A 13,477-nucleotide genomic window follows, 5' to 3' on the forward strand; every position below is an offset into this window, starting at 1 on the left:
TGGAGAAAAATCATGCAGAAAAAAATCCCATTCAAGGCAATTACCTGTATTTTTATAACTCAGGCGATGTTTTTGTGTTTCTCCAGCAATGCGATTGGTCCCCTCGTTGCGCTCTGGCTGATCTACGAGCAAGGTGGTGTCATGCAAGAGGCGTCAACTCCTGTCTGGCTGCTGTTTTATGGAGGTGTTGGGATCTGCGTGGGTCTCTGGGTCTGGGGTAGAAGAGTTATCCAGACCATGGGTAAAGACCTCACTCCAATCACACCATCAAGGTAGGTGCGCAGTTGTTGTAACGCTGTATGAACTTTGTGTGTGAACCAGTCTGGGAAACTGCTGCTCTAGTATTTTTTCTGTCTGCTGTTTTTGCTGTGCTTTGATTTTAATGATAACCTGGCTTCGACTTCTGCATCTTTCTAAAAAGAGGAAGGAAGAAAGAAAGGAAGGAAGGATGAAAAAAACAAAGAAAGGATGAAAAAAAGAAAGAGGGAGAAAGAAAGAAAAAATATCCTTGTAAACTAACATGGAGTGGGTTTGAGGCATAGTCTACGTGATCAGAGTCTTCTGCTGGTGCCCTAACTAACATGCCAGGAGGTGCTTGTGGAAGTGGCGAGTATACAATGGCTTTCCCAGTATGCTTCAGACCATTAAAAACATATGTATTCATTACAGTAATTTTTGTCCTTGATGCATACTAGACCTCTGCTGGTGCTTAGCTGAATCACTAATTAGGCATGATTCACTGCAGCGTAGACTAACAAAAGTTCCTGATGCAATGAGCCCTGCTGCCGGTTTACTGCAGGTGACTAGCCTGTACTGTTTCCATTATTCAGCAGTTCCTTGTTCTCTTAACTTTATTTCTGTGACAAAAATCAGTTGGAGATAAACGATTGAAGAAGAAACGGGTAAGACTTTGGCACACTGCATGGTATCAGTCCGAGCTGATGCAAAGAGTGATTGTGAAGTGTTTTCTTATGCTTCCCGCAGTGGATTCACTATTGAGTTGGCTTCGGCGTTCACAGTTGTGGTAGCTTCCAATGTTGGACTTCCTGTCAGTACTACACACTGCAAGGTATGCCTTCGCCGAGAGACTGCAGTCAGGGCAGTCTGGACTGTACACTTTAAACTGTGCTGCTCGGATCAGTGGATAATGGCCCGTTTCTATAAGGGAAACACGGAGAGGGGAAAATGCCGTTAAAAAAAATCAGGCTTCTAAAAAAATGCACTGGAGTTGTCACGGTAAAGCTGTTGCAATTGGGCAAGGCATCCAGCTGGGCATGGACTCCTTAGCAGTGGTTAAAGAAAAACATCACTGACCAACACATGACCTCAATTTCAAAGCAAACAATTGCAGGAGCATGTGGCAATGAAGAGCCTAGTTCCCTCCGACGGTGCCATTTGAACCTGGTCGTGTAGCGTTTCTCCCTTGTTCAGAGGCTGCGCACCATTCATCATTTATACTTCACTTTCTTGATAAGTGCATGGCATGGGATTTCCTGCATATAACTCTTTTACTACAGGTTTTCCATCTGTCTTTTTTTTTATTTCTTCACAGTGGATTTTGCATTGAAGTAATGTGTGCGCTAACGGTACTTGTAGCCTCAAATGTGGGTATTCCAATAAGCTCCACCCATTGCAAGGTATTGGAGTTTGCAGTGATCCCATCAGTAAATCACATCACTAGGACAAACCATAACAAAATACAAGAGATACCGATTGCTGCAGATTGCCTTCATTATGTGATGCACCACGCAGACAGTGATTGCAAAACACCAGGGACTGCATCTAAAGCAAGTGCAGCTGAGCAAAATCGGAGTTACAAGTAATTGCACAAAAGTGTGGAATGTCTTTGATCCTTGCTTGATCGTATTGAACTAATATAGACTTCCTAAAATAACATAGGCTTGTAGTTTTTGTGATCCAGGTTACATGTAGTTTACAGCCGCTTGTATGAAAAACAGTGTTACATCCTTACGCTAATATTTTAATGTCTCTCTTCTTTTAAACCAACTCATCCTCACTTTTGTGCATTATAATACAGAATCTGGCCCCTGTAATTTGTTCTTTGAGCATATATATATGTATATATTTTTAAAAGCCGAGCTTGAATTGTAGATAAGCTCAGTTAAGAGCAGAATTTAATTGTGTCATGTGCAGCAGGAGAAAACGTGTAGGGCTTGTAGGCAACACAGACTGCTTGGACATTTGCAATGCCAGAAGAACACAGTGGGCATTTGGAATTTGGTTCCCCAGCAAATTTCTATGTCAAATATTCCTTCTCTCTTCCCTTTGCTTGCACTCTTGGGCACTCAGAGCTGGCTGTATGCCTCACCTTCTGGCAGGGTATGGGGAGGACCCCCTGAAATCAGAGCTGCAAGGCCCTCTGCTTCAGGACGCACCAGCAAGCCCTAGCAGGGTCAGATCCTGTGGGATTTGCTGCTGCACTCTGGGGGCCTCTGAGCTCTCCCAGCTCTGCTAGTGCAGGATTTTGGGGCTCACTGCCCCGCAGCGTGGCAGGCAGGTGGCGAGAAGCCAGGCAGGCTCGCCTGTGACATTGAAAGAGTCTTGAAATGCACACATCCTGCAGAACACCCAGAGTTAGTTCAATTGGCCTTTTCTAGTGAAAACCATTTCTTCAGAAAGCTCCCCAGTTGCAAAATCATTTCTTTCTTTCTGCTGTAGAGTCCTTTGAGCAGTAGCCAAGCCTGGGCTGTTCTGAAAGGCTGTTCACATTTCCCAGTATTGGCCTAACTCTGGTTCCTCTGATTTGAGCAGGGGAAGAAATAATAACAACATGAGCCACTTGTGAAAATGCTACCCCTAAAACACCTCCCTTTCAGCTGACTGTAAGTCAAATGCCCAACGAGAAGAAGAATTTGCCAGGGAGAATAATGCAGCTTTGATTATCCGCCCTGTGTGCCTGGAGCATTTTGTCAGCTGTTAGAAAAGAGAAAATACACTTTGGTGCAGACAAATAGACTGACTTTGAATGTAAAAGGGAAATTTCTTGGAAGCCATCAGCTAATGAGAGGGCTGCATTAGAATGTATTCATTGACTCCACACAGTTAAAGGCTTGGTCTTTTTGAAGGGCAGGGCACAATAACTCTTTGAAAATCACTTCCATAAAAGCAGTTAATGCAGTTAGGCTGTGCCTGCTACCTGCAGTTTGCCATGTATAATTAGATGGGATGTTCTTAATGGGAAGATCCACCTCTCAATAGGATTAGGCTGTTCCAGGATGTCACGTTATTACACCCGACTCCATGTTTCAGCAAAACAAGGTCTGGAGTTGAGAGACCAATTGGTCAATAAAAGATAAAGCAAGCACTTATAATAGATGTGTTCATTGTTTCCTTCAAGGGCCCAGGGAAGGCAGAAAGGAACAATTAACTGTCATTCATTCCATGGGGAAATGTCTTTCACTGCAGAGTTTGCTGCAGACACATCAGAGAAGCAGTTGCCATTGAGACAGAAATGCCTTTTTTAAAAATCAGCAGAAATATTGTTTTGGCTGTTCAGCCTCTCTTGAGGTTTAGCATGGAAAAGCTGGTGTGCTGTGAATGCACACCTACCCCATCTGCTTCCCAGGTAGGCAAGTGGTCAGTGCTGAAGCTTATGCACAGTGCCTGTTGTTTATTACGAAGTGTGAGATCTAGAAACAGACATTTCTCAGCTGTAAGGGAGTCAATGTGTTCACATACTGAGATAGAGTGCAGGAGTTAGGGTTATTTGTGTGCAAAAGCAACTTTGCCAAGGTCATACTGTCAGCTCTGTTTTGCTCTTACTGTTTGGGGGGGTTGTAAATATTCTCTGTGTTGCTATTACGGAATTAAAATAGTCTGAGTATGATTTTGATGCATCATTGCACAGGAATAAGGGAGCCGAATGCATTTCTGTAATTCCTGTCGTTCTGCTCTAAGCAGAGCATACTGAAGGCAAACTGCACTGGTTTCATTCAAACCAATCTTGAAGTAGATGTCATCTGAAATTCCACAGCCGGTGTAGTTGCCATACACTGAAGTTTTAGCTACTCTCCTAACCTTTAGTCCATCCGGATCACTATTAATCAACTAAACTTTAATGATGTTTAAAACAGATTACCAATGCCGTCATTGCTGATACCTTTTAAATTTCAGGAAGGACTCAGAGATTACCGTACGTAGACTGCAGGCTTGCTCAAAAAGCAATGCTCCTTGTTGCAGCATGCCAGCCTGGTGCTAAAAACGTGCAAAATATAAAGCAGAGCCTAACAGCCAAGCTGCTGGAAAAAACAGTTTCCTTGGATTAACGCTTTGAGATACTCAAAAAGTGGGGAGTTCCTTTCAGTTGGGCAAGGTGCTGCTTTTTCTTGAGATTCCCACAAGGCACAGGCATCACACTCTACCTGCTAGGCACAGCCTAACACGTTGTCCAGTCACGGTGTATTCAGATTAAATATTATTTAGCACATTTCCTTATTGGATCAAGTTTTATAACTTATAGACAAAACAATAAACAAATCAAACCAAAAATGTTAGTTTTACTCCCTTAGATTTGCACCTCCTGTAAGGCATGATATTTCAGGGAATTTCACACTAGTCCTTTGGCACAGTCTTGAAGCTGACCTTCAAAGCATTGGGTCTGCTCCTCCGTAATGACATCTCACACTTTCTTTAAGCCAAGGCCTTTCCAGTCCTAAAATATCAAGGTCATTTTTCTCTTGTTCTATCACAGGAGCATTTGACTTCGTGTGAGTGATAAGGTCCTCAACAAAGAACTCTAATCTCTAAAAAGAAATGTTAGGCAGTAGTAAGAAGTTATATAGATATTAACAAAAGATGGATTGGATGTCCCTGTCCTATCTCACACTCCGGCATTTATCACTTCCCTAGCTCTGCACATCAGTCCCTTGGTAATCTATAGGCAGGGACTGATACTCCCATTAAGAAAATGAGCAGGGAAGAGGAGGCAGGGATGGCATTTCAGGCTGCAGAAAGGGAACAGAAGCCCAGCCGTGTCTTGGAGTTTCATTTCGTTCAAAACTGAATATTCATTCCATGTTTCTTGCTGCTTTACCATCTGCTTTGAATAGAGCTGCATGGATATACATAGGTTTGTTAATGGCAGAATGCCACTTCCAGGGCAGAAGGGAAAGCATTTCTGAAGTTTTTACCATATTTTTGCATCACTTTGCATTGGAGGCATTTTTCTCAGCACATTTCTTTCCTAAAAAATAATATGCTTGGTTTCACATCCGAGTTCACGAACTGAAAACACATTTGAGGGAAAATAGCTTTGCCCGTACTGCAGTGTGTTTTATCATCGAAAATACCGATCTCCCCAGCTGCCCTGGTAGCAGTGCTGGATATTTTGGTGGTTAACCCATTCCCCACTTGAAGCCAGACTTCTTGGTGTAGGTTGCATGCCCCCTAGCATCAGGCCGATGTATTCTTATGCAGGGAGGATGTTGGCTCTGGATGCTTTGCTTGCTGGTAGGTCCAGAAAGGCTGGGTTTCCTCGCAGGGCACAGAGTGATGGGCTTGACTAGAGGCGCTTATCGTCACCAGAGGCTCCTTTATCTCAGTGCCCCAGTTTCAAGCATCGCCTGGTATCAGCTGACTGGCATTGGTGCAAGTGCGGGCATGCTGGGGGCGCTGGGATGTACCCCTCACATTTGTCTTCCTCTCTCCCTCCCGTGCTCCCAAGGTGGGCTCCGTGGTGGCCGTTGGCTGGATCCGCTCCAAGAAAGCCGTCGACTGGCGCCTCTTCCGCAACATCTTCTTGGCCTGGTTTGTGACTGTCCCAGTGGCTGGCTTGTTCAGCGCCGGGGTGATGGCGCTGCTGGTGTACGGTATCCTGCCTTACGTCTGAAGAGCTGGGAAAAGGGGAAGTGGCCAAGCTAGTACCGAGGGGAGAAGCGTTCCCTTGAAAGGACCTGTCAGAGAGGTTCCATCTTCCATATCTAACTTCTTATCTACTGTACATAACAATGTGTCATATTGGTGACATGGTGATGTGGTGCCATTTCTTATATATTAAAGAAATATATATGCATATAGTAGGTAACAATACCTAAGTTATATTATTAGTGGGGTGAAAATAATTGCCTAGAATTTAATATTTAGTAAAATTTGTACATAGTGTATCATTTTGGTGGCAATTTTTTAATCTTTTGAAGAAGAGTATGGATTAGGAAATGTTTCTTGTCCATTTGATATCAGAAGAAGCGAGGTACAGGGCTGCATAACATGACTTTTTTTAAAGCTATTAAGATACTGGAACAAAATGTGCATAAGTGCTTTTCATAAGATAACTGTTCATATCATATTGATCTTTGTGTATCATAGCGTAACGGTTCTGGCTTTGTAAATACTTACAAACAGTAACTCTTAAATGGTGCATTTCCCTCATATATTTTGGATAAGAAAGTTTAGGAAGTACCAAAGAAGCAGGGGAATAGCTTGCCAATATTACATTGTTGTCTACATGTGTGGGTGTGTGTTGTGTTTCCCCACCTCTAATTTAATGTTATTTTCACTGAGCTACCAGCAGCCAGGCTGGGATTGTACTCTTCATGTCTTAATGTAACTAAAAATGAAACAAACAAGCAAAAAGCACATAAGAAAGCTAGTTCTACTCATTCTTGTTGCTTAGTAGGCAGAACACTGTCGTCCATGTTAGCTGGCAGTACACAGACTTCATTTTGTGAAGTGTCTCACTGCTCACCTCCTTCCTTTCCCCACAAGCCCCGGCCCCGTTGACCTGCCATCAGTCTTGGCACCAGCACGGACCATCGGTCTCCTCCATCTCCACCTCGTGATCCACCAGGAATGGGGCTGCCTGGGGCAGGAAACCAGCCCAGCCCTGCTTTCGTGGCTGGGGGTTTCAGCTGCTGGTAGCCAGCGCTCAGGATGCGATTTTTCACAGCAGCTCAGGGGACTGACACGGGAGATGGCGAGCTAAATCCCTGCACGGCTTCGGAAAGCACATTTTAGTGAAGGTTACTGTTCAGTGGGTGGGAGGTGAAGGGCAAGGCGTGTCTGGAGGAGGTTTGGGAATCTATTACTGTTTAAATGCTGCTAAAATTTTGATAAACGGTCTTGGTACTCCATTGTGACTTTTCCATTGGTCATTCATACTAAATTTATAATAAAAAGATAAACAGCCCCGATCACTGTTTGCCTCTCAGTTTTTTCAAGTGTTATTCAACCACATCAGCTGTGATGGGAAAGAGCACTGAAGCAGGAAAAGCTCCCTGGCCCGTGCCATCTCCAAGGTGGTGTCCATGTTGCCAACCACAAGAACACTGCATTGTTGCCAGGGATATTTGTAATGAATTTGAAAAGTGTAAAGAAAGTCCTAGAAAGCTGAAGAAAGGAAAGGGAAGAAATGGGGTTGTGCTGGCTGTTGGGGAGTTGCTTACGAGCAGCACTGGAGAAGTTAAAAGAGGAGACATGCAAGTATAACATGCTGGAGGGGAGGAAGAAACAATTTCAGCATTTTAGTCTATCACAATGTATAAAAACCACAATGTACACAGCTCGAAAATCAGAACAGGATCCCAGGGTCAAAAGTGCAGCCCCGTTCCACAGCTGATGCCCCCATACACGTTGATCACCTACTGTGGTCTATCCAGCCAGACGCATTTCGGGTGATGGCTGCCATGTGTGCTGGGGATGGGGCTGGGTTGGGAGCAGCCTGTTTTCATCCTGATCCCCCCGACCTCATCCTCAGTGTGCAGGGAAGAGGAGGAAGCTCCTGCAGCCCAGCTGAGGTGCCAGGAATCACATTAGGACTCTGCAGCACCCCAGGTGCCACCCCACATGCCATGGCTTCACAGCTTTGTCCCTTCACGGGCACTGTTTGGGCCCTCGCTCAGTCTGTGGGCAGCAGCCCTGTGCTGGTAACAAGGAGGTATCAGCCTTCAGGACCATAGGGGTTTGGGCCCAGCAGCAGCAGCTGAGCCAGGCAGTGCTGGGGCTCTGGGGCGGGGCCGGTGCTGGGCTCAGGGAGCAGTGGCAGGACCAAGTCTGGCATTTTCAGGGCCTGGAGATGGGGCCAGGTCCTGCATTTTCAAGTGCTGGAAATGGAAGTGAATTCCCTGCAGCCCAGCACTTGGCACCCAACTCAACACTGTTCACAGCCTGCATAGGTTCCGCACCACCCCATGCATCCTCAGTGACCACCACCCCTCGGTTAATACACAGATATCATTCCTCTAGTCTGTGCCAGCCCTGCATGTGGTGGTTTTACCCTGCTGGGCAGCTGAACTCCACCTCAACTGCTCACTCCCCCTCCTCAAAGAAAAAGGTGAGAAAATATGATGAAGAGAGCTCAGGTGTTGAGATAAGGATGGGGAGATCACTCAACAATTATCATGACAGGCAAAACTGACTCAGCACAGGGAGATTACTGTAATTTATTGCCTATCACTAGCAGACTAGAGCAGTGAGAAACTAAAAGCAAACTAAAACCACCTTCCTCTCCCAACCACCCTCTTCTACCTCCTCCCCTTGAGTGGCACAGGGGAACCGGGGAATGGGGACTGTGGTCAACCCCTGCCGCTTCGTCTGCACCACTCCTTCATGGTCACTCTCTGCCCCTGCTCCACTTGGGTCCCTCCCACGGGATGCTGTTCTTCCCGAACTGAGCCTGCGGGGGCTGCCCACAGGCAGCAGCTCTTTAAGAACTGCTCCCACACGGCTCTGTACCACAGGGTCCATCCGTCAGGAGCAAATTGCTCCAGCACGGGTCCCCCATGGGTGGCAGCTCCCCCCAGACCCCCTGCTCCTGCGTGGGCTCCTCTCCACGGGCTGCAGCTCCAGCCCGGGGCCTGCTCCTGCGGGGGCTCTCCATGGGCCGCAGCCTCCTCCAGGCCACATCCACCTGCTCCACCGGGGGCTCCTCCACGGGCTGCAGCGTGGAGATCTGCTCTGTGTGGGACCCGTGGGCTGCAGGGGGACAGCCTGCTCCGCCAGGGGCCTCTCCATGAGCCGCAGAGGAACTTCTGCTCTGTGCCTGGAGCACCTCCTGCCCTCCTTGGGGTCTGCAGGGCTTGTTCTCTGAGCTCATGTTGCCATATAAACCCAATACAGCACAATGTCCACAAACTGGCCACCGAGCTCACTGAGTCCCTGGCTCAAGCCCTCTTTGCAACAGTGGCTGCTTGGGACAGGAGAGGAGCGTGGTTACAGGGCACCAAAGCCAGCTCAAGTCAGGTCATAGCAGCACTTGTGAGGCACAGCTCCTGGTGAGGTTCATCCTCCATCAGTGCAAACAGTTCCTGCTATAGGACTGCCTTACAGCATCCAGTTCTAGACATGGGTTACAGCAGTTTAAAAATATATACATTACAGCCTCTGTGATTCACTCCATGATTTCCACCACGTGAAGCCACTGCCAAGAAAGTACTACTGGGAGTTCCCCTCCTCTCCTCCAGCCTCCCCAGCTCCACAGCAAGCACTGTCTGCCACACTTCCTAGCCATGCTGACCGTGGTCACAGCGCAAAGCATGGCTATGTTGGCTGCAGGTCACAGCTCCTCAGGGACAGCCAGGGTGGCTGGTAATGTGCGGAAAGGCCAATGCAAACCCCAGCAGATCACAAAACCTGCTGTCTTGTGGTCCAGTCCATGGGGACACAGCACCCAGCGCATGCCTGTTCATGCTGGGGTGTGGTATTCGAGTTGTGTGTGGAGCTGTAGTCAGGCAGTGGCATCAGCCATGGTGAGCCTTTCCTTCCCCAACCTGAGTTGGTGCCCAAGCTGCCCAGCACTTCCCTGGGGCTGGGACGTGGCCCCTGAGTGGGGCCTGGCTGTCCTCATCCTCCACAGAGCCTCCTGAGGCGGGAGCTGAGAGTAATGGGGGGTTTCCCAACGCTGTCTTGCAGGCAGTAGATGTCCAAGGAGAAAGAGACCTTCAGACCCAGTGCATAGATATCCTGGAGTCTCTGGATCTCTCTGTGGGAGGGATGACCGAAGTAAGTGGTCCTGCTCCCTGCTGCTGCAGCCACTTTTCACCTTCAGGGTGTTTTTGCCAGTCCTCACCTGCCCGCCCCTCCCACCCCACTCCCCACCCTCCCCCGGAGCTCTGCCCTAATGGGCTTCAAAGGGCACAAGGCTCGGGGATGCACAAGCTGTCCTTTTCATCTCCAAGCCGAGACGGGAATGCTGATGTACCAAAGTACCTGACTCCAAAGTATGCTGTGCTCTGATGACTGGATAAAGATCTGCACCCTTAGGGTAAGGGCCTGCCCAAAGACCTGTTCTGGGGTGTGTGGCTTAAAGTACCTTGCAGGGCCATGTGTGGGGGAAAGTCCAAAAACAAACATACCTGGGAAATGCATTGGACAGAGCAACACAAAAGTATAGGACACTATTGGGGCTTCTGTGTTGTCTGTTAGAGGTAGAGGGAGTTGGGTTGCTTTGTGAGAGCTCCTAGCCCCAATGTGGGGACGTGGCTGTCCCGGGACTGCAAGATGGCAGAGCAGGGGCTTTAAGAGAAGCCACTGATGCTGAAAAGGATTTGGATAGCTATATGTTTTTGGAGAATAGAAGGCTGTTTGAATGAAGGTCTTTTTCTGCTTATGTGCTCTAGGGAAGGCACTTGATGGGTGATTTGAAAGGTGATTTGGAAGGTTTGAAGACCTCTGGTTTTGTGTTCTTGTGTGTAGCTTGCTTTAGGGATACTGAGATAGTCCGGTGGAGCACTGCTTCCATCTCCTGGTTCAAGAAAGAAAGTCTGAATTCGACTATGATTTTACTGCCGCTATGAAGCTCTCTAAGCACCAAAGCAGAGCAGATAAGAATTATATAAGAATTATAAGAAACAAACATATGAACTGTGTTTTTTTTTTTCTTTCTTTCTTTTTTTTTTTTTTTCCTGGAGTTTAAAGGTGAAGCTGTACAAAGATCAGAATCTAATTAAGCTGGTTGTGTGATATTTGATGATCTTAGATCCTGGGAGAAGAAATGATTTCTGTTGTGCTGAGTTGAATTATATTTTCATACTGATTGACACAAGCAAGCTTTGGTTATTTTATCAAGACAACTAGAAGTATTATCTGACTTTAGTTCTTGATGCTATGTTACTGAGTAGTGATGCCATTTTAGCACGGCATGGTTGATAAAAACATTTTGTCTAGGGCTGTAACATCGAGCTGAAGGATCTTATGTGCATATTGCATCTCTTTTTAAACCAATTGCAGTTTTCAGAAGGATATTATTTTTCCTAAGCAAAAGAGTATTTTTAACATCCACAAAAATATGCTGTGCTATTATCAGCTTCCAGGTGTGGAAACTGTGAGAGAGGGGTGAATGCAAGGAGGGAAAACAAACAAACAAACAAAATCACTTGCTTCCTTCCACAACTGCAGTTTGGTTGTTGTTGTTTTTTAAACAGAGTTGCTGCCTTGAAACCAAGTGCTTTGTAGCACCAGGTAACTTAACCACGTACAAGGCAGAGATCATATGGTAGGAGCTGTTAGGGCACTCACCCTCAGTAAAACCACTAGCTATCTGCCCCTAAGTATGTATGTTAACAATATGATCCTAGGTGGTCTGCCTCAGAGAGCACAAGAAATCAGCATCAGGGCACAAAACCACTGATTACCTAGGTGAATGGGTGGTAAGACAAATAGCAGCATAAAGAAGCCACCAACTTAGAGAATTTATCTTCCTCCCCACCTGTACAAACCAGTGTCTGAGGTATCAGGGGTAAGTGTCCTTCTGTGCAAGGAAGATGACAGACTGGGTACAAAGCCCGTGCCATCCTGTGGTTTGACCAACGTGACCATGGAGAGGACATGAGAGAAAAGGATGGAAAATCTACATCGACACTAGAGGAACGGGTAGGTGAGTTGCAAATAAAAACAATGGGGGAAAAAGGGGTTTGGTGAGAAACTTGCTGCTCCAAATTGCAGTGGGCAGTCCTCGGTCCCCAGATCTGGTCCCCAGAATTTTTTCACCAGGCACACGATTCAACAGAGCAGTCAATTGTTTCTTTAGCTTTGAGGATGCTGAAATGGTCCCTGGCTTGAAAAGAATCAGTTCCCAGCCTGTCCGTAAAAATACTTGCCTAGGGCTAAAATCTGAGTTTCCATTCTATTACGTGAACATCCAGAGAGACCCCTCCTCCCTTCTCAGTTGACTTCGGTGCTGCCTAGTCTTACGATTTTCAGTACTCAGTCGCGTACCCCAGACTCTCATATTTTGAGACAGAATGCACTCCCCTTACATGATATGGGAATCCCATTTTTCTGTCTCAAGGGTGAATGGTGTAAGGCACTTATAAATCACTGCAGATTGTGGTTGTTGTCAATTGCCATGTAAATTAAGGCCATGCAAGTACCTTCTACTATTTCATCTTCCCTTTCATTCGTTGTCTGGTTACTACTCAGTATTACCTATTTGGTGAAACGTCCTAAAAAAACCTTTCTTTTTAATTTTAACAACTTTTGTTTTTACTTTCTCTAGGTCTGCCAGTAGCTGACAAGGTAGAAAGATGTGCTTTTCTCTTTCATTCTTGTGAAGTTCGAGGCAGTGCCGATTTAAACTGTGACTGAGGCTCTGCAATGGTGTAAGTCTATCTTACTACTTCAAATTCAGTGATGCAACCTGAGTTTACATGAATTAACTTTCAAGGTTTCAACCAATTCAAAGCTTTTGGACAATGACAATTATCTGAAAACATTCCTACAGGTTTATTTTCTTCATTTACATTTGTTTGCCATCTCCACCTCATTGAAAGCAGTCAGGACTGGTTTGCTTCTCTCTTCTCTGGAAATTTGCACTAGGAACCAGTGTTAGAATCAGAATCCTGCTCTAAGAGTATGATGAAAAATGTTGCCCTCCAAGTTGGAAATCGGAGAGGAAAATGTTCATGTATACGTAAGAATTGTGCTCAAAAAGCCGATTACACTTTTTCTTACACCTTAACAGATGCTTACACCTTTAACTTTAAACCTGAGAAGCAACAGGTAGTATCTATGTTTCCCTTGGGGATAGTGTACTCTTCTGTATTTTGCTTCTATACAAACAGCTCAAAATTTTAAAATCATGTTGTCACATGCAACAAACAACCTTGCACGGCATTACATGTTCCCCCCAGATAGATCGAGCCCTGAATGCAAGACCAGACAATTAATAATGCCAACATGTAAAACTAACTTGTAAATACATTACTTTTTGGCAGTTTTTTTGGCACTTTGTGGGGCTTAACTGTACTTCAGTGAGAAGAATGTCTTCTGGTGTGAACTGAAATTATACTCTATGCCACAATGTCTTTTTTCTTTTTGGGGGGGGGGGGGGCAAAATTCCTTGCAGACAGCTGAAGGAGTTGCAAAATAATAATAAAATTTAGGTGAAGGAAAAGTTCCTTCTCGTTGTTGTTGTTTTTGTTTACTTTTCCATACAGCCTTAAAATGAAGGTCCCATTTTCTGGCCTTGGCAGATTGTAAGCATGCCAGAACACTTCACATCACGTAGATCATATTTGTCTGAAAT

General features: G+C 45.8%; 1 protein-coding gene across 5 annotated transcripts in view; it reads left to right on the forward strand.

The window, feature by feature from the left end:
- Nucleotides 1–7,148, forward strand: part of SLC20A2 (solute carrier family 20 member 2) — a 56,121-nt gene extending 48,973 nt beyond the window's left edge. For 3 of the 5 annotated variants that reach the window (XM_080590407.1, XM_080590408.1, XM_080590409.1), the window contains exons 9-11: nucleotides 87–272; nucleotides 985–1,069; nucleotides 5,684–7,148. In XM_080590407.1, coding sequence (XP_080446533.1) covers nucleotides 87–272; nucleotides 985–1,069; nucleotides 5,684–5,848 — 436 coding nt within the window. In that variant the 3' untranslated portion in view covers nucleotides 5,849–7,148. Of the gene's footprint in view, nucleotides 1–86; nucleotides 273–984; nucleotides 1,070–1,552; nucleotides 1,638–5,683 lie in introns of all 5 variants that reach the window. The other 2 variants (XM_080590410.1, XM_080590411.1) reach the window with 2 other exon arrangements.
- The last annotated feature ends 6,329 nt before the right edge of the window (nucleotides 7,149–13,477 follow it).

The sequence above is a fragment of the Anser brachyrhynchus genome (genome assembly GCF_964034855.1).
Source record: "Anser brachyrhynchus genome assembly, chromosome: 4".
Taxonomy (NCBI): domain Eukaryota; kingdom Metazoa; phylum Chordata; class Aves; order Anseriformes; family Anatidae; genus Anser; species Anser brachyrhynchus.